Here is a 20638-nt window from a genome sequence, read left to right on the forward strand (position 1 = left end):
CCAAATATGTAAGATACATCCCTGGGGAATGCTCACAGGCTGAGAATTTTAAAGCCAAATCAGCCCATTTTGGGCAGGTTCCAATTAAAAAATTGTTCCAGCTGAAGTTGGTATTTTTCAAACCCGTGTTAAATCTTTATTCCTGAAGATATCTGCACATTCCTGGATGGCACGGACACTCTTCCTCGTGAGCATCAATACACCGGGCTACCTGTCCAGAATTAAAAAAGAACATGTACCCACTCTCTTGCTCTGCTGTTGCTGCATGGGTCGCTAAGCCCTCCTGTCTAGACACCACTTTACTGTGGTAGTCACAAACAACTTCCCCCAAGGCAAAAGGCCTTGTAACTACCACTCCCCTACCCTTCCCCTCTACATCTGCCACTGCAAGTCCCTTCCACCTCTGCGTCCTGCAAAACTTCTGCAGCTCAGCACTGTCCATGGCATCGTCAATGCCCCCAGATGGCTTCCACTGCTGGACGATGGATGCAGCATCTGGAATGTTGGAAGACCACCCTTGCTTCTCAATCCAGGCCTTGACTCTGGACTCAGAGGGCAGTCTACGGGCAAAGTGCTCTGTGAAGAACGCAAAAAAAACAAAAAATAAATTAGTCAGCAGGTTCAGATGTAACAAATACGATGTGCATTCCAGGTAGAAATTAGAGTTTAGACTAAGACTAGGCTGAGAGATTAATTCTTAAAGACTCACCAAGAACATGCTGCACCCAAAGCTCGAGCTGTTCGCTACGCCAGCGGTCGTAGCAGTAGCGTTCGTTCTGCCCAGCCAGGGATACCCGCTTAGACCTCTTGGGTGGCACCCCGTCCAACGTCACTGGATATGACCGGAGCAACTTGTCATATGCAGCTTGGTCGGTCAAGTATGCCGCGGAACCCGCAGGGGTGTGGTCGCTCTGGTCACTACTGCAAGTAGAGGAAATGAGAGAAATGATGAGTACAGAAAAAAAATAGAAATAGTTGAAAATGTAACCATGCCAGACCATCCTAGTGACAACATGAACAAATACTTACTCTGAATCACCCCGCAGTCTCCTCAGGATCAGGCACGCATCTATCGCTGAGCTTATCTCTCTCATCCGGTAGTGCTTCTCTGCCGTGGCCGTAGAGTGGGTGAGGTAGCCCGCCACCTTGGCCTTGTCAGCATCGGGCATGTCCTTCGTGGCTGTCTCGTACGCCCGTCTGACCATCTGGCTGGTCACCTTCGGCACCTGATACCTGAAAAAGACAATATATTCCTTAATACTCATACATTATTTCCATTATATAATATAAAAACTGAAGCAAGGAAAGAAGAGTATTGCAGAGTTAATTTAGTTCAACTTACTTCTTGTGCAGCCGCTCCAGGTCATTGGAGGCGTTGTGGATGTGTCTGCCAGTGGAGGAGATGAAGAACCTCTCATCTGACTCATCGTCATCATCAACGCGCTTCCTCTTCCTTCCCAGCATGACTGGGCGCACCTCAGTGAAGTAGATGTCGAACCACTGTGAAAAGAAACACAAAAACAAAACAACATGCAATTAAAATCTAGCATTATCACAACACAAATCTAAAACCTAATGCCATGTATAACACGACTAAACAAAGACTAAACATCTTACCATCTCCTGTTCCTGGCTCAGAACAAAGGTGGCCACCTGAGTGGCAGCAGTCTTGTGCTCCTTTACTGCTACCGCAACAAAAGCAGGACGAATGTCATCTCTCCTTCGGCTGATCCATTCTGTGACCTAGAGCACACAAACAAGTGATTCATTTGTTAAACTTAGTGAATGATTTAAATACTGAAATCAGAAATAAAGAAAACAAGACAAAAATAAGACTAATAACTAGTTTAGTACTTACAGTCATGTGCTCGACAACTCCAGGTCGCTGGCCCTGCTCCAGAATCACAATGGCCTCTAGGTAATAGAGGACCAGCTGCATCTCTGTCAGGGTCAACTGATGGCCTCCCTCATGCAGCTTCCCAATGACTGCCAGGAAGACTTTCTTTGCAGCGGCCAGCACGGCAGTGATCTCCGCCGTAGAGAGAACACCCTCCTCGAATCTGTGAAAATAAAGTAGGGTGTTGTTAATAACCTATTATCAATAACTTTATTGTTAAAATTACATGGTGTGTCCGGTCTGTCATTATAATATTCAATAAAGATACTGACCTCTTCCTGGTCGTCTCCTTGCTGACTTGTTTTGACGACGACTTCTGGATGTTCCCCAGGAACCGCAGGTAGTTGGTGCAGTCCTGGTGCAACTCCCTGTCCGTGAAGCACAGGTCAGTGCTGCCCGCGTGGAAATTCAAGAACCTTAAGGAAGATAAGAAGAAAGGAAAAATCAGTCCCCATCATTCAAATTTAGCAGTGTGTATATGTATATATATATATATAGCATAGTCTATACATCAGGAGTACACTGCTCACCTTTTAACGCTCTTGATGTAATTCTGCACCGTCTGCTTGCAGAGTCCGGCCTCTGAGAGCTTGAGGAAATACTCCCGGGTCTTCTCATGCTGACGGACAAACTGGAGACTGGCCTCCTGGGGGTCCATGTAGTACAGGAACCTGGCAACATTCTCCACCTGGAAAACAGCAGAACATAAGATATTTACTTTAAAACCTGTTGATGTTTAGATGAAATAGATGGAGTAATATGTCCTCTTATAATTATGTAATGACTAATATATTTGCAATATCAACTTTCTTACCTCCTGTTTGAAGTTTTCGTTCGACAAGTCGCTCTGTAGAAACTTGGCGAATTTGGCAAGGAGAATATGGTCAAGCGAGTGCTTCTTGTAGAGGCCCAAACTTGACATCTTTTCCCTAAGGGAAGTTCCCTGCGTGGTGGGATCAGGGCTGTGAAAAAAAAAAAGAAGAAAAAAAACAAGTATTAGTGAAGTTTTGCACTTCATGAGAAACACAGTGACCTCCTAAAAATCTAAAGGGATTAGGAAAATCAAGAAACGTAAACACTCACCACTGATAGAGTTCCCCAGAGCTTTCTGAGCTGGACTCAGACGGAGCCTCAACTGGCAGTTGGGCTACAGCCGGAACAGCTGGAACAGCAGGAGCAACAGGAGCCGGGTCTTCAGTTGGGATGCCAACCACAGCCATCCCTCTGCTCTGCAGCTCCTCGATCATCCTGCGAGGAATAAAAGACATGTTTACATTTAGCTTTCTTACAATAGAATAAGAAACGTACTTTATGATTTCTAAAAGTAACCATGGTCAGCATCTTACCTGTCAACAGGGTCAGGGCTCTGCACGATCCTGGTGATGAGAGAGTACTCCCAGACACGGCCAGTACGGAGCAAATTGTTGGCAGCTCTCTTGGCAGATTCCACCACAGACCGAATGTCCGCTTCTGAGGAGTTCTTCATGCAGGATCTTCTGAGGTGAACCGGAAGGCTCCAATGAGTCTTCTTGCACATAGGACACAGGAGGAAGGTCCTATTGCTAGCTGGCCTGTAAAACAGAAACAGAAAAAAAAGAGAAATAGACATTAGATATCTTCACATATTTATTGTCCCTGTAAAGCTAAATTTACATAGAATTGTTCAGCATTACGTGATACTAAAACAAGTAAGGTTCCCATAGCATTTTCCTTGTAGCCAAGTCAGAGATAGTTTACTACAGTAAATCAAAGACAAACTTGTACTTACTCAGCAGAAGCAGCAGCAGAAGAAGAAGAAGCAGCAGAAGAAGCCATCTCAGACAGTCAAGAGGATTCCTGGTCACTGGAGCAGAGAAGGTCAAGGAGGTCAAGGAGGTCGCTGATCTTGGTAGGACAAGGATCAGAGGTGGTTTGGGAGGCTCAAACCAGCTGCTTATATGCTACTGTAAACAAAAGGACACGCCTCCCACTTGACTGGGGTATCACCTGGTTGGATGATGGCTGTGGTCCAGAGGGGGCCAATGAGGTGACAGGTTGAACTCTGAATTGAGGGACAAGTCATATGCTAATTAAGTCAATTCACAGGCTGGGAGACAGCAGGCTGGGTGAGGTGGCAGTGAGAGGCTGGGAGACAGCAACCAGTTCTCAACCTGAGAGTATGGGTACAGGAATTATTCTTACATATTTGGAAAGTACTCATCACAAGCTTTCCATAGGTACCAAACATGTGCCAAGTTGATATATGGGTACTATAGGTTGAGAAGCTGGGAACTGCAACACCAGTGTTGCAGTTCCCAGCCTCTCAACCTGTAACTTCCAGATATATGCACATATTTGGTATCTTTGGAAAGCTTGTGATGAGTACATTCCAAATATGTAAGAATAATTCCTGTAACATACTCACAGGCTGAGAGATTTTAGGTCAAATTAGCCAATTTTTGCCAGGTTCAGAATTGATTCCGCCTAAATTGGTTAGAATGGCAACCCCTGTAAAATCTTTAATTCTAATTTAATTTAATACACAAATGAAGTATTGCTGTAAAGCAGGGGGTGAGTACTTTCCAAATATGTAAGAATCATTCCTGTAACATACTCAAAGGCTGAGATATTTTAGGTCAAATTATTATATTTTGGGCAGGTTCCAATTTTTATTTTTCCAGCTGAAGTTGGTATTGTTCAAACCCGTGTTAAATCTTTATTCCTGAAGATATCTGCACATTCCTGGAGCAACCCTCAACCTGTAACTTCCAGATATATGCACATATTTGGAATCTATGGAAAGCTTGTGATGAGTACATTCACAATGTGTAAGAATAATTCCTGTAACATACTCACAAGCTGAGATATTTTAGGTCTAATTAGCCAATTTTTTTAACATATTTGAAATTCTAAACTTTGATTCAATTGTCATTTTTTCATGTTCTGGGAGGTCATTCTGTGCTAAATTTCCCTACAACTAGCTGATTTCTTTTTGGTTGTTTTTATTTTAGGATGAATGAAATTCTTGATTTTTTCCCATGTCAGTCAATATATCTGGTTTGGGGAGTCTTAATAAAAAGTCTAAATAAACTTGTAAAAAGGTGTAAATACTGGAATTACACAAGTACAGGTGCTGGTCAATGAATTAGAATAATTTGAAATAGTGCAATCATGAAATTCTTTGAATGCATTTTTTGTGCAGAAAGCAAATCAGGTGTTCACCGCACCTGTCCTACTCGTTAGACTAATCACAGAACTCGTTACCTGGAAAAAAATTTGCTCAGCTGAGCTTTCCAAAAGGCCCATTTAGGCCATTTAACTGTGACACTGTTGTTTTATTGAATTAGAATAATGGAGAAACCATTTCATTGAATTAGAATAAATGCTCGAATTTTTGTTTTCTGTGAAGAGTGTTCACTGTGCAGTATAAAGTCAGGGTTGAGTAGAATTTCTAAGTTGTAAAATCAATCATGGGTAAGCAGCGCGACCTCTCAACCGGAATAGTGGCTCAAATTCAAGCTCTTCGCCAACAAGGCTTGACCCAAACTAAAATAGCTGAGCAGCTCGGCATCAGCCAGTCTTCCGTCTGCAAAGCTCTCAAGAAAAACTGCAGCAAGCGCACCAACTGTTCCGGCGTCCGAAAAACTTCTGCTCGCGACAACAAGCAGCTGAGAAAGATCGCAGTCAGCAACCGGTTCAAGTCCACTTCCGAGCTCACCGACTTGTGGAACAAGCAGACCGGCGCTGACGTCTCCAGATCAACCACTTACCGTCGTCTGCGCGAACTCGGCTTCAAATCTCGCGTTCCAGCAGTAAAACCGATGCTGAACAAGAAACAAATGGAGAAACGGCTGAAGTGGGCCAAAGAACACGGCGAGTGGACTGCTGAAGACTGGCAGAAAGTGGTCTTCAGTGACGAATCACGCTTCTGCATCTCCTTCGGTGACCAAGGTCCTCGTGTCTGGCGTCGTGGTGGCGAAACCTACAACCACGAGTGCGTGAAAAGATCCGTCAAGTTTCCCCAGAGCGTTATGGTCTGGGGATGCATGTCCACTCGAGGTGTAGGGAAACTCTGCTTCCTCTGTCAATGCTGCCGTATATCAAGATGTTCTGGAAACGTTCCTGATTCCGACTGTTGAGGAACAGTTCGGCGAAGAAGACTTCATATTTCAACAGGATCTTGCACCGGCTCATGCGGCAAAGTCGACCAAAGATTGGTTCACTAAAAAACAGCTTGAAGTTTTGGCATGGCCGGCCAACTCGCCTGACCTCAATGTCATTGAAAACCTTTGGGCCATCGTCAAGCGGAAAATTCGCGACAGAAAGCCTACTACGCTGGACCAACTGAAGCAGAACATCGCCACTGCCTGGGAAGCTGTGAGTGCGGAAACTTGCGACAAGCTGGTCAAATCGATGCCGCGGAGACTTCAGGCAGTCATACAAGCCAAGGGGGCAGCCACAAAATACTGAGAAAGTGATGATTGTAATTATAATAAAAATTATTCTAATTCAGTGAAACGGTTTCTCCATTATTCTAATTCAATAAAACAACAGTGTCACAGTTAAATGGCCTAAATGGGCCTTTTGGAAAACTCAGCTGAGCAAATTTTTTTTCCAGGTAACGAGTTCTGTGATTAGTCTAACGAGTAGGACAGGTGCGGTGAACACCTGATTTGCTTTCTGCACAAAAAATGCATTCAAAGAATTTCATGATTGCACTATTTCAAATTATTCTAATTCGTTGACCAGCACCTGTATATAATAGTAAGTAGTTTGAATGTTTGAAGTGAACCACCACTGCTTAGAAAGGTATTTCATTCTTATTAAACATGCATGAGTGTTCCTAACTTTTCGTACAGAAGAAACCCTAAGTTTATATGGTCTTTTACTACCCTCTAGTGGACGATGAATGTAATAGCGTTGAAGCACATGTAATTTTTTATGTTTTTTTTATGGACCAGAATTTTTTATGAATTATGAACTAGTTCACATTTTACCTGAAGTAAAATGTGAAAAAACTGAGAAGAAATGTACCATTTAAAGAGAAATAAAAGAGAAATGATGTTTATTTTTGTAAATGAATTTTTATTAACAAGTGTAAATTATTTGTTGTGTGGAATGACTCAGTAAAATGTATTTTACTGACTTTGCATTTTTTATTTACACAAATAAATACAGTTAAATATGCATGGGCAAAATTGCAACTCAAACACTTTTAAATGTGTCATCAGTGTCCAAAAGTGACATTTCTTCCTGAGTAATTTGAGCAATTCTCTTTTTTTTTTGAGGGTTGTTTTAATTTTTTCTGCAAGAAAGTCTTGCATACTTGAACTCCCGTGGGGTTTCCAGCCAGGTAACCAGATGTTGTGCTTCTCTTAAAACACACAGATCAGGGTTTGAGAAAATAAAACTATATAATGTTTAACTTGCCCTGATCAACCAATAACTATTTCATTTTCAAACTGTTTTTATTAATTTAGAATTTCAGGATTACTGTAAGATATAATTAACGAAACATTAATTTAGCTAACCAGTTAGATAGAAGCTGGATGTTGTGGATATTCTGAATTTAGTACTATACTTAGTTTAAGTGAGTTTCTAAACCCTGGTCTCTGCCCTAAAATGATATGTTCTCCACCGGATTCAACTGATCAGCTAATAAACTAATATAATTAACTGGACTGAGCCCCGGATTTTTACATACCCAGGCAACGCCCCCGATAATACACATCAAAAAACTGAATCACAGCGCCCATCCACTCCTTCCCCATCTACCCTCCTGTCACTTCCTCCCAACGCAGGCGCTTGAGAACGCGCCCCATAGAGACGCGCGCCCAGGCATGTTTTTTTTCCCCCGTCGGTGTACCTATAGGACAGGTGCTGTATTTACGATATAACGGGTCATAACAAGTAAGTAAGTAGATGGTGAATCATAAAACTAAATTATAGAACAAGGGTTGCCAACGCTGTTTTTTATTTTACATATATTTATTATTATTATATTATTTTATTATATTATATTTATAAATTTATTATTTATTTTATTTATTATATTGATTTTTTTTTTTGGGGGGGGGGGGGGGGGGCGCCGATAGTATGTTCGCATACACCTCAAAAAGTATGTAGTTGCACCCCTGGCTGCAACATCACTGTTGCAAAAAGTTTTGGGAACGTCACTTCTAACATTCTCATAATGTTTCAATAATGTCTAGCTGAGAACTACTACTTATGTAAAAAACATTCTAATATCACTTAAACTAAAGCAATAAAACGTTTTTTTTTTTTTTTTGGTTTTCAGTAGTTTGATTGTACAACATCATGCCTTTATCTACATACAGTTCCACCTCAGTCTCACTGAAAAACCCTATTTTTGGTCTGTTTTTTTTTGTGCAGTTGCTCTTGCAGTGGCTCTGAGTGTGATCCTGACTAAGGGAATACAGTCGGTGGGCGAGTGGTGGATGATCCTGATCATCACCGTAGCTCTGCTGTGTCTACTCATCACTGTTATCATCATCTGGAGGCAACCACAGAGCGGCGTCAAAGCTGCCTTCATGGTGAGAGTCACCCAGCTGGGATTTTTTGTAATACTGATATTTTTCAGATTATCCAAACCAATCTAGCCCTTTCTCATCTCTGTGGAGGAATTTAGTTCCACTCTTCTTTATAGAATTACAGTTTTAATTCAGACACATTGGAGCATTTTCCAGAATAAAAGTCCTGTTTAAGATCATCTACAGCATCTCAATCATCCAGACTTTAACTAGACCTTTAACCCCAAAACCTTCATTTAGATTTTAGTTTTTAATCCATTCAGAGACAGTGAACTTTAGAGGTTTGTGTTCTTTAGGTCACTGTCCTGCTGCAGAACCCAAGTAAAGTACTCCTGAGCTTGAGGTCAGTAAGGAACAGATGGACGGATTCTGATTCTCCTTCAGGATTTTATGTTAGAGAACAGTAGAATTCCTACTTCCATCCATTACAGCAAGTTAAAGTCCAGCAGCTCCAGACCATCATCACACACACACACACACACTACCACCACCATGTTTTACATTTTACGTTCAGTATGTAAAAAGCAGTGTTTTTTATCTTGCAATTCTCCCATGGAGATCATTTTACCCGTTTGTCTCTTTATTCTTATTATTGAATCATTAACACTGATCTTAACTGAGGTGAGTGAGATCCTGCAGTTCTTTAAATGTTGTTCTGGGTTCTTTTATGGATCTCCTGGATGAGTTCTTCATGCCCTTTTGGAGTAATTTTGTTCGGTCGGCCGGTCACTCCTGGGAAGGTTCACCAGCGCTCCATGTTTTCTCATCTATTGTTGAGTTTCTTCAGATGGGGGTATAATAATTATGAGTTTCTTTGTTTTTACCAAATTGAAAACCTCTGGAATATAATCAAGAGGAAGATGGATGATCACAAACCATCAAACCACCAAACTGAACTGCTTGAATTTTTACACCAGGAGCAAGGCAGCATAAAGTTACCCAAAAGCAGTGTGTAAGACTGGTGGAGGAGAACATGATGCCAAGATGCATAAAATAAAACTGTGATTAAAAACCACCAAATATTGATTATTTCTGAACTCTTAAATCTTAATGAATATGAACTTGTTTTCTTTGCATTATTTGAGGTCTGAAAGCTCTGCATCTTTTTTGTTATTTCAGACATTTCTCATTTTCTGTAAATAAATGCTCTAAATGAGAATATTTTTATTTGTAATTTGGGAGAAATGTTGTCTGTAGTTTATAGAATAAAACAACAATGTTCATTTTACTCAAACATAAACCTATAAATAGCTATATTAATATACTATATTATTCTATTTACTATTTTGTTCATGCTAAACTCTGCAGGTTCCTCTGCTGCCGGTGCTTCCTGTGGTTAGCACCTTTGTGAATGTTTATCTGATGGTTCAGCTGGGAGCAGATACGTGGATCCGCTACTCCGTCTGGATGGCAGTAGGTAAGATGAACATCTCAAGCTGGGGTTTCCACTGTTGTGTTGGAAAGTTTTTTTAACAAATTAAACCAAATCAAATCCAACAAATACGACTAATGTTCTCATCTGAGGGCTGAAACTACAGTACGTCAGTTTCAGTTTTAGCGGCTAATGGCTAAAGCAGGTCTGACTGTAACAGCTTTATTAATGGTAGAGATAGAGAGAGAGAGACAGGAGGTAACATAGACATGAGGGCGACCCTGAATCACCGACATCCACCAGCACCTCAGTTACACTCAGCATAAACACCATTAAAAAATGTCAAATTTTATGTTCAGATGAAAAAATAGATTTGTATTTAGTCTTCCTTTTGATTTTATTTAACTAAAATATGAATTAGCAGCTAAGCTTGGTTTTATGACCTACAACCTACTGTATGTTTCGCACTGTAAGGCACACTTAAAATCCTTAAATTTCCAGAAAAAAAATTATGAATTTTATCAGTCAGATTGTGTGTATTATTGGCCTGTAGTATGCTGCTAACCTCAGTTAGCATTGCTGCAGCAGCATTAGCATTAGCTGCTTACTGTGCTAAGTGCTAGCTTTTTTGCCGTTCAGAGGTGAGAAGGATCAGCCTGTAGCCTGCTGTAAACCCCGGTTAGCACTGCTGGAGCAGCATTAGCATTAGCCACTAGTATTGGCTAGTATTATTGGTAGGACGAACCACTAGCTAATGTTGCCCTGGATTACCAGAACACTCAGGGTTCTTCAGTGTAGCACTGTCGGGCAGCATTAGCCGCTAACCGCAGCTAGTCTTAGTGGAACTCTGGAAATCTAAGCGTATCTAACTGTAAATAAACAGAAGTGCTTTATTCACCCAGATAACCCGTTTTAAGGAGATAAATCTGTGTAGATTAACATCCAGCGCTCGTTTAACTTTAAAAGAAAATGTTTTTTAAGAATTACAGTTTTGTTTACTTAACTTAGCTTAGCTTTATAGACCAGCTGAATTAGAAGGAAAACATGGGGACACCCCTGTTCCTTACTAGAGTCGCATAATGAGCCTTATAATCCGGTGCACCTTGTAGTGTGAAAAATACGGTACATCAAACCAAGTTTACCTAAGGTAGCCTGGGGGGTGACTACACACTGATGGTGAGGGTCAGCAACTGGTGGAAATACCCAGTATGCAAATAAATTGTGCCAAAACCAATAGAAAACAGACAAAACTCAAGTTATTATAAGTTGATTTAATATTTAATTAATTAATTTAATATTTGGAAATATTCAATTTTACGTAAAATAGACTTACTTTTGCTTTTGCTACATTATTGTCAGAATTACCATTAGTTGCATAGGCCCTACAATATAACCCTGTGGGACTCCACTAGATATGGTAAAATCTGCAAAAACTGAGCTGTTTCTTCTCATTCTGACCTCAGGTCTGCTGATCTATTTCGGCTATGGAGTTTGGCACAGCGTCCAGAAGAAACGTGAAGAAGCTCCTCCCCGTATCCCGGTTAACACACTGATAGAAACGGCTCTGTAACGACTCTAAACTGAGTCACACACACACACACACACCAAACTTCAGATAAAAAAACAAACAATACCTATTTACAAAAAATGTGTGTGCGGTTAGGCAGCTTTTTTTTGTAAATAGTTATTGTTTGTTTTTTTATCTGAAGTTTGGTGTGTGTGTGTGTGTGTATTGTGTGTGTGTGTGTGTGTGTAGTGTGTGTAGTGTGTGTGTGTGTGTGTGTGTATAGTGTGTATAGTGTGTAGTGTGTGTGTGTGTGCGCGCGGTTAGGCAGCTTTTTTTTGTAAATAGTTATTGTTTGTTTTTTTATCTGAAGTTTGGTGTGTGTGTGTGTGTGTATTGTGTGTGTGTGTGTGTGTGTAGTGTGTGTAGTGTGTGTGTGTGTGTGTGTGTATAGTGTGTATAGTGTGTAGTGTGTGTGTGTGTGCGCGCGGTTAGGCAGCTTTTTTTTGTAAATAGTTATTGTTTGTTTTTTTATCTGAAGTTTGGTGTGTGTGTGTGTGTATTGTGTGTGTGTGTGTGTGTGTGTAGTGTGTGTAGTGTGTGTGTGTGTGTGTGTATAGTGTGTATAGTGTGTAGTGTGTGTGTGTGTATAGTGTGTATAGTGTGTATAGTGTGTGTGTGTGTGTGTGTGTATAGTGTGTATAGTGTGTATAGTGTGTAGTGTGTGTGTGTGTATAGTGTGTATAGCGTGTAGTGTGTGTGTGTGTGTATAGTGTATAGTGTGTAGTGTGTGTGTGTGTGTGTGTGTGTGTGTGTGTGTGTGTGTGTGTGTGTGTGCGCGCGGTTAGGCAGCTATTTTATTTTGTAAATAGTTATTGTTTTTTTATCTGAAGTTTGGTGTGTGTGTGTGTGTGTGTGTGTGTGTGTGTGCGGTTAGGCAGTTATTTTTTTTTTTGTAAATAGTTATTGTTTTGTGTGTGTGCAGTGTTGTTCTTTTTTGTGTTTCTCTGTGTTTTTTATATAATAAATCTGTTAATGTTTAAGAAATGTCTCTTTTTTCTTGTTGTAATACAGTAATTATATAATAATAATACAGTGTAAAATAAGTTTAATTATATTCTAATAGGTATTAGGTCATAGGTCGGCAATAGGCGGCCCGCAAGCAAGAAACATCTGGCCCGTGCGCCCCCAATGGTCAGTCCACAGATTTCACCCACATCAGCCCACTTGAATGTCTGTTTGTCATTTTAAGAGATTTGACCAAATTAAATAAAGCCCAAAGCCCAGTGTGTGTGTGTGTGTGTGTGTGTGAAGTCTAGTAGGCGACAGTGTAACAGTACAGGTACAGAATGAGTTGTGGTGCAGGGTGAAGTAAAGTGCCGCGTGCAGTGAGTTCGTATGAGATGGCAGAGGGGTAGGTTGTTGTCCAGGACTTCAACTAGCCAACCAGTCCAGTGCAGCAGCTTCGCCTCCAAATCCCTCGTCGCAGAGGACACCGTAGTCCCAAAGAAGTTCCTCGTTGACTTGGATGTCCTTAAGCGTGAGGAAAATGGGATGCCATCTTGTTCCCTCTGGGAGTGGAAGTTTGAAAACGTGTGGCTTCACATTTGGACTTCTCCTTGAATGGTTCATCCGACGACCAAACGTGTCCTGGTGTGGGTGACACTGGCATGGAGAATGTTGGGCGTCTATGCAGACCTTTTCCCCACATCCCGCAAAGAAGAAGACGTAACAGGCTTCGTCGAACAGCTGTTCCATTCGCCGATTCCCTTCTTCCTGGGTGACGTACTCTCCATGGTAGTCGCACACCACCTCTCCCTTGGAAAAGGGCATCGTCGCAATCACCCCTTCAAAAGAGAATAAGACATAGTGGTTAGGGTGGTACTATTAAAAAGAATTCATGGTAAGGGTGGTAATATTAAAAATGTTAATGGTTAGGGTGGAAATATAAAAATTGCAAAAAAAAAAAAAATTAAATATGACACTTTTAATAGAATCCTGGCATAACATCAAATGGCCTTACCTTTGTTCTTTGGTGGCCCAAAGTCTTTCAGGCAAAGTCCTTTCCAAGACTGTTCCTGAATGCGCCGGATGATGTCCGGACTCTTGATGTGGTCCTTTACAGGGAACATCGGGGCTGGACTTTTTCACGCTCCATGACCTGATGTGGGCAAAGTACATCTCCAGCCACTGTATTGAAACAAAAAATAAAAAAGGAACATTATTCATTTAGTGTATTTGACAAACTACATTCAAAACTGAATTTTAAATTATACATCTATATTATACATCTTGTACCTCTTCCTGTTGGGGAGTCAGACTGATGTCAAAGTGGTCAAGGACAATGCCACTGGCTGACGGGGTTCGAGCTACCCAATGCTCTACCTGTATGGGTGAAAAAAATATATCTTCATTAGCGAGTTTGTATTTATAAAACATTTGAGAGAAATGCAAGGCATTAGGACAGCAAGAAAAGCTACCTTGAAGTTCAGCACAGCGCTCTCTGCCAGTTGATGCTCCTTCAGGAGTATCGCCTCACAGACGTACCGGAACATTATCTGCAGACTCTCTTCCACCCGTTGTCCCATTCTCAGTCTCCGACTGATATCGAGGACGCCAGGTTTCGCTGACTCGAGTACTCGGTCGTAGTCGTGCGTTGAAGATCTATCAGAGAGATAAACATGAAAGACAGGAAAAAAAAAAACACATTAGAATAGAGACATGAAAATAAATATGAACTTGTAACTAACAGTGCTATTTAGAAAGTGCCACTCACTCGTCAGCAGCAGCCAAGTCCAAGCGAGTGGCCATGGGCACGTTCGGACTGCTGGCCCTCAACTCTCTCAGGAGAGTAATGGCTCTGATCCTCTGTGCCGTCTGGATGTATCTCTCCCTGGCCTGATCGGACAGGTCCCGGTGGCAGCTGGTCAGATGGCGGTCAAGACGAGACTTCTGATACCCACATCCCGGAACAGGACACGGAGATGTCAGGATCGACACTTTCTGATTCGCCAGCTGAATCAGGATCCTCTTCTCCTCTACGTTTTCCACGTGATGTACTGTGGAAAGGTGCGCAGAGATGGAGGACAGCACCTTCTTGCAAACTGGACAGGGAGCCATCTGAAATAAATGAACACATTTTTAAACATAGGACAAATAAATTGTGCTATCCAGCGCTTTGGAGTAGGTGGAGTAAGTGTTGTGTTTCAAAAGATGTTGTTGTCATGAGTTTCGGTTAACTTATATATTTATTTATTGATTGGCACTTTGGCGTAAAATCACATTAGGTTACTTAATGTCAATCCATACCTTGAGTCAACCTGCTTTCTATGGTGTACACTTAAAAAAACTTGCTTGTTTTAACTAGCTTTAATCATAGTTACACAAGGTAACTTGCATTTTGACGTTTCAACTTGCCTGGTCAATTCAGCTTCATTTATTCTGCATTTTCTTCTTAGGTAGCATCATAATCTATATTAGTGCTATAGGTAAATTTTACTCACCGGAGATTCTTGATCCTTGATCGGCAACGGAGAACAAGCAGTCGGCAGTGTAGAGCTTCAACGGTGTGTTCCTGGATCAGCAGCGGAGATTCAGCAGTCTGTAGGGAAAGAAGTGAACTAGTTAAGAAGTGTGCTTCTACTTACACCAGAGCTTCTTGGTTAACACACCTCCTACCTCCCTAACCAAAGGTCTTACAAAGCGCAAAATGTGTCCATCTGACCGTCTAGTAGCCCTTATAAACTTACGTATACAGAGAAATACCTATTTTTACCCTTATTCAAAAACTTAAAATATACAATTTGGTAAACATAGACGCTTTGGTAAACAAATCCCCTAACTCAGTAAAACAAATTTATTAGAAAGCGCAAAATGTGTCCATCTGCCCGTCTAGTCGCCCTTATAACCTACTTATACCGAGAAATACATTTTAGTTAACCCTAGTTAAAACATTTACGGTGAAAACATTTACGGTGAATTTACACTGCACCAGAGACTCCAACAATCACAGCAGCCTTTCTCCTCACTGACAGAGTCCCTGTGAATCAGCAGGGATTTTATAAAGAACAGGGAAGCCTGAAACTTCTCTTCCAGGCTTCTCTGGACGCTTGAAAGCGGAACTAATTTTTTTTTCATGCGCTGCGCTGAGGATGCGTTACAGGCCAACACCTGCTCTGTGATTGGATAGACGCATTGCGTTGGACGGACTCATTAGATTGACACATTTCGAGCTTCCTGAGATCTTTGGTTAGGGAGTTAGGAGATTTGTTTACTAAAGTGTCTTTGTTTACCAAGGTGTATTTTTCAAGTTTTTCTAATAATGTTAATTAATATGTAATTATCGGTAATAAAAGGTTTATTACGGCGACTAGACGGACAGATTGACACATTTTGAGCTTCCTGAGATCTTTGGTTAGGGATTTAGGAGATTTATTTACTAAAGTGTCTCTGTTTACCAAAGCGTATTTGTATATTTCCTAACTGTACATCCTTTACATCCTAATAAAGTGCATTACCTTTACTTTCCAGTTCATCTCATTAACCTAATACCTATTAGAATATAATTAAACTTATTTTAAAATATTGTTAATATGTTATTAACGTATTACACTACAAGAAAAAAAGAGACATTTCTTAACTATAACATATGTATTTGTATAACGTGCACACACACACACACACACACACACACACACACACACACACACACACATACACACACACTCTTTCTCTCTCTCTCTCTCACACACACACACACACACACACACACACACATACACATACACACACACTCTTTCTCTCTCTCTCTCTCTCACACACACACACACACACACACAAACACAGCAAACTTTAAAACTTAATATTTACAAAAAATAACTATTTACAACTGTTAACTATTTACAAGTAAGTAAAGAGCTACTTGTATTCACAGTGGTCTACGAGCGGAATTTCTTTGGCTGGTGGTCTTCCCAGAGTGTCCTTCTCAGATTTCCAGGCCTGGTTCTGTAAAGATCAGAGGTTTGTTAGAAGTCTGACTGACAGTAGATATCAGACACAAGGTATAAACAGCATAACACCATTTTAATGAATGCTAATTAGTCTGCAAGATCAAAAATCCTGTATGCTATGTTTTACTATATTCTGTGCCTGTTCATGTGATTTCCCCCACCGGGTTCAACTAAAAACTCAACTTTGCATTGCAAACTATACTTAAAATCCAAGTAAATGTTAAGAAAAAAAACATAATTAGAATACTGTCTGATGTAATTGTAGGATTAGAATATTTTAGTAATAATAGATTAATAGAATAATAGATTTAGTCGAAAAGTTTAATTTTAGTGAACCTCCAATTGCTTTGTCAAATAAAATTGTATAACCTCTGGGAGACCTTGAAGAGTCAGAGGCTGTGATGGTCTGCACTTTACATATGAATTATGTTTGTAACTAATAGAGATGGTTAGAATGCGTACGTGTGTGGGCAGATAGATGTCGTAAATCCACATCCACAGCATGGAACCCTGAGCACGAGCCATAGATGACCTTTAACCTCTGGCCTTCCTCCACAGTCAAGTCCACCAAGAGGGGTTTGTGTACTAGGTCACCAAATGATTGCCAGAGAGGAGGAGACAAGGTTATTAATACTCAAATGAATAACTGTGTGTGTGTGATCAATTTCAGTACTAGTACTAGTATTGATATAGAAGTTCTACTATAAGCTCTTAATAAATTCTATCACAAAAGATCAATAAAATGACCAATGTTCATGTAAAAGATTTTATCAGTTCTAATTTCTTAACCTTTTGAACTTTATGCACATTCAAACAAGGCATTAATTGCATTATGTATCTACATTAGCTCCACTGACCTTAAAAGCCATGAACTTATGGTAAGGCTTTGGAGCACAGGCGTACACCTCCACAGAGTTCTTCAGAGCAAGAACCAAAAATTTGATTGTCTCATACCTAAACAGGAAAAGAAAAGGTCTGAGTGAAACATCCCAAACCCTCCACCTGATGCATTAATCTACCGCACAAGCGTAAGAAATGACTTCTTAAAAGTCACAGCAGGATTCAGTTAATTCTTTAAAACTGAAACGGCTTTATTGTCTTGTGTCCAGAAATGAACTTGGAACATACCAACTTTGTAGTGGACACAGCCTTCCAGGTCCCCAACTGTGGTCAAGCCCTGCTTCTTCTCCACCTCCGGGTCATTGTGCAAGATCTTGTTCCTCAGCCAGGACAGATAATACACTCGCAATTTGTTCTTCTTCCCTGGGGCAAAAAAGGGAAACAGGAAAAAAAAAGTGAACTGTGAATCTTCTATTAATTGGATATAAATATAAATATATTTTTATATTAGACATAATACCTTTTGTTAATAAAGAAAAATAAATTTCTCTTAATGGTATATGAATATAAAGGGGGGAATACCAGCTATTATGGGGGATTAGACGGACAGATTGACACATTTTGAGCTTCCCAAAACCTTTGGTTAGGGAGTTAGGGGATGTGTTTACTAAAGTGTCTTAGTTTACAAAGGTGTATTTTTGAAGTTTTTTAATATTTTTAGTGCACAAATAGTCCCGCCCCCCCAAAAAAAAATAATTCTATTCTAATATCCCCCACTAATCTAAACCTAGCTAATCTAAACCTAATGCTAAAGCTAACCCCTAATCTAACGGTAAAAACTTTGAAATAACGGGAAAGAAAACCTCTCAAATCGAACCCTAATCTAACACTATAACTATATTTTTATTTTATATAAAGCTACGGCCTGATAATCACCATATAACAACGTATTACTGTTAACGAAAATGAACGAAATAACGAAAACTGAAACTGAAAGTTCCCCTTAACTGAAACTAATAAAAACGGTAATTAAAAGAAAAAAATAAAACGAACTGAAATTACAGATTGAATACCCTCATTTTTGTGTTTGTTAATTTATTTATAAGCGCTGTATCCACTACAGCAGCTTAACAGCGGGCGGTGTTGTGCCGTTTCTGCTCGCGAAGGGGAGCCGGGGTTCAGATGTCGGCATCGCGGTCCACGGATTTGCTTACATTTACAGCCTGGAGCTAGCTGCGAAATAATGACAGAAAACTCTGAGGAAACTGCAGAATTCTGTACGGTATTAGAATATGAGCTTGAGTGACATACAAAAACTGTTTTGTAGAGAAATAGGAGATGAGAATATTTAAGGAAACAGCTGTAACTTTGAATAACTCACACTGAACACCCCATGCTGCAGGATAAACTGATAAATCTGATCATTTCAGTGGTTGGTTAGTTGTTAGGGATTTATTGTCACTTCAGCACAAATGTGGCTATTTGTGGCGATAATTTTGGTGAAAATTAGTGAAACCTGTAATAATGTTATAAAATGTTCACATTAGGGCTGCAGCTATTATTTTACAAAAATGGGTGACGTTTAAATTAAGAATAAAATTATAAATAATGCAAAAACAGACAGGTGCTGTAATTTAAATATAGCTTTATCTGTTTTTTTTTCTTCTTCAAATGAGCTCCTTAGCCAGAGAAACGCGTCTCATCAGCTGTACTGGTGGTTCGGTGCGTGAGCGGAAAATGAGTTGAGAAAGCTGAAGAGCGCGGACTTTATAGGTTCAGGATAAAATGAGCTTTTATCAGAAAAGTCTGGAGGGGGTTCTAAAGTAGAACCCGACAAAACAGAAAATTCTGCTCATCGTTTCATTTAATATCTAACAGCGCAAACCGCTTTAAACGGGTGAGTTTTACAGCAGAACAGCAGGAGGCGGCATGATTTAATGTCTGTTTGTAGTGAAGGAAAAAGAGATGTTTTATTTTAACTCCATTATTTTAGAAACTATTTGTTTTATTAATTTGTTTACAATAAAGCTTATTTATATATAAGGAGAAGTACAGTCCTCTAATAATCCTGACTAACCAGTAATTATTATTTCAGTGCAGCTGATGCTGCGAATATCCTTAAACAGTTTTAGTCCTGCCCTTTTTCATTTCGTCTAAAAATAATTTAAATACTGAAAATATCAAGTGTTAATTTGATTTTATTTACTTAGATTTTCGTTTCTGAAGAAGAGACTTCAGTTATTTTATAATAGAGCTTATAGATAGGTCAGGGCGCATTCCAAATGCACTCCTGCCATCAACGCTAAGCACAGTTTCGTTTGGAGAGAAATGCTACAACACCGATGCAGTTGAAATTCTATTCTTTTTCAGTAAATGAAGCAACATCACAGATTACTAATCATGAGAGAAAATATAGACTTTGGGACACTGGATTGTAAAAATGGACGCCTTACCCGTTGAAAGTCTTGCTCACTCTTGAACCCTTGCACGTTCCAAGTAGCTGCCCGCAGATGTGCCGGATTAAAATCGGCGCGGCCAAATAAGAAAATCGGCCGATGCCGATTGATAAAAAAATAACAAAAATCGGCCGATTAAAACAGTGACCTCCTAAAAATCTAAAGGGATTAGGAAAATCAAGAAACGTAAACACTCACCACTGATAGAGTTCCCCAGAGCTTTCTGAGCTGGACTCAGACGGAGCCTCAACTGGCAGTTGGGCTACAGCCGGAACAGCTGGAACAGCAGGAGCAACAGGAGCCGGGTCTTCAGTTGGGATGCCAACCACAGCATTCCCTCTGCTCTGCAGCTCCTCGATCATCCTGTGAGGAATAAAAGACATGTTTACATTTAGCTTTCTTACAATAGAATAAGAAACGTACTTTATGATTTCTAAAAGTAACCATGGTCAGCATCTTACCTGTCAACAGGGTCAGGGCTCTGCACGATCCTGGTGATGAGAGAGTACTCCCAGACACGGCCAGTACGGAGCAAATTGTTGGCAGCTCTCTTGGCAGATTCCACCACAGCCAGAATGTCCGCTTCTGAGGAGTTCTTCATGCAGGATCTTCTGAGGTGAACCGGAAGGCTCCAATGAGTCTTCTTGCACATAGGACACAGGAGGAAGGTCCTATTGCTAGCTGGCCTGTAAAACAGAAACAGAAAAAAAAGAGAAATAGACATTAGATATCTTCACATATTTATTGTCCCTGTAAAGCTAAATTTACATAGAATTGTTCAGCATTACGTGATACTAAAACAAGTAAGGTTCCCATAGCATTTTCCTTGTAGCCAAGTCAGAGATAGTTTACTACAGTAAATCAAAGACAAACTTGTACTTACTCAGCAGAAGCAGCAGCAGAAGAAGAAGCAGCAGCAGAAGAAGAAGAAGCAGCAGAAGAAGCCATCTCAGACAGTCAAGAGGATTCCTGGTCACTGGAGCAGAGAAGGTCAAGGAGGTCAAGGAGGTCGCTGATCTTGGTAGGACAA

The 20638-nt window shown here is 40.4% G+C and overlaps 3 protein-coding genes across 4 annotated transcripts; 1 reads left to right on the plus strand and 2 right to left on the minus strand.

The window, feature by feature from the left end:
* Window positions 1-4055: 4055 nt before the first annotated feature.
* LOC125785863 (cationic amino acid transporter 2-like) lies at window positions 4056-11402 on the plus strand. Its single transcript, XM_049470042.1, has 4 exons — window positions 4056-4059; window positions 8270-8430; window positions 9736-9844; window positions 11263-11402. The coding sequence occupies exons 1-4, from the start codon at window positions 4056-4058 to the stop codon at window positions 11367-11369; spliced, it is 381 nt and encodes a 126-aa protein (XP_049325999.1). The 3' UTR covers window positions 11370-11402.
* A 992-nt stretch (window positions 11403-12394) lies between these two features.
* Window positions 12395-13435, minus strand: LOC125785864 (N-lysine methyltransferase KMT5A-A-like). The gene is made up of 2 exons (XM_049470043.1): window positions 13327-13435; window positions 12395-13150 (listed from the first exon to the last, which is right to left on the minus strand). Exons 1-2 carry the CDS (start codon window positions 13433-13435, stop codon window positions 12738-12740), a joined length of 522 nt encoding a protein of 173 aa, XP_049326000.1. The 3' UTR covers window positions 12395-12737.
* A 62-nt stretch (window positions 13436-13497) lies between these two features.
* LOC125785712 (uncharacterized) lies at window positions 13498-20209 on the minus strand. 2 transcript variants are annotated; one of them, XM_049469780.1, is made up of 10 exons: window positions 20070-20209; window positions 19807-19971; window positions 17441-17575; window positions 17170-17266; window positions 16775-16897; window positions 16235-16307; window positions 14807-14904; window positions 14080-14423; window positions 13784-13967; window positions 13498-13688 (listed from the first exon to the last, which is right to left on the minus strand). In XM_049469780.1, the coding sequence occupies exons 8-10, from the start codon at window positions 14421-14423 to the stop codon at window positions 13587-13589; spliced, it is 630 nt and encodes a 209-aa protein (XP_049325737.1). In that variant the 5' UTR covers window positions 14807-14904; window positions 16235-16307; window positions 16775-16897; window positions 17170-17266; window positions 17441-17575; window positions 19807-19971; window positions 20070-20209; the 3' UTR covers window positions 13498-13586. The 2 variants fall into 2 exon arrangements, with proteins under 2 accessions (XP_049325737.1, XP_049325738.1); XM_049469781.1 differs by having other exon boundaries at window positions 16225-16307.
* Between the last annotated feature and the right edge of the window lie 429 nt (window positions 20210-20638).

Source organism: Astyanax mexicanus, chromosome 21 (genome assembly GCF_023375975.1).
Source record: "Astyanax mexicanus isolate ESR-SI-001 chromosome 21, AstMex3_surface, whole genome shotgun sequence".
In the NCBI taxonomy this organism is placed as follows: Eukaryota; Metazoa; Chordata; class Actinopteri; order Characiformes; family Acestrorhamphidae; genus Astyanax; species Astyanax mexicanus.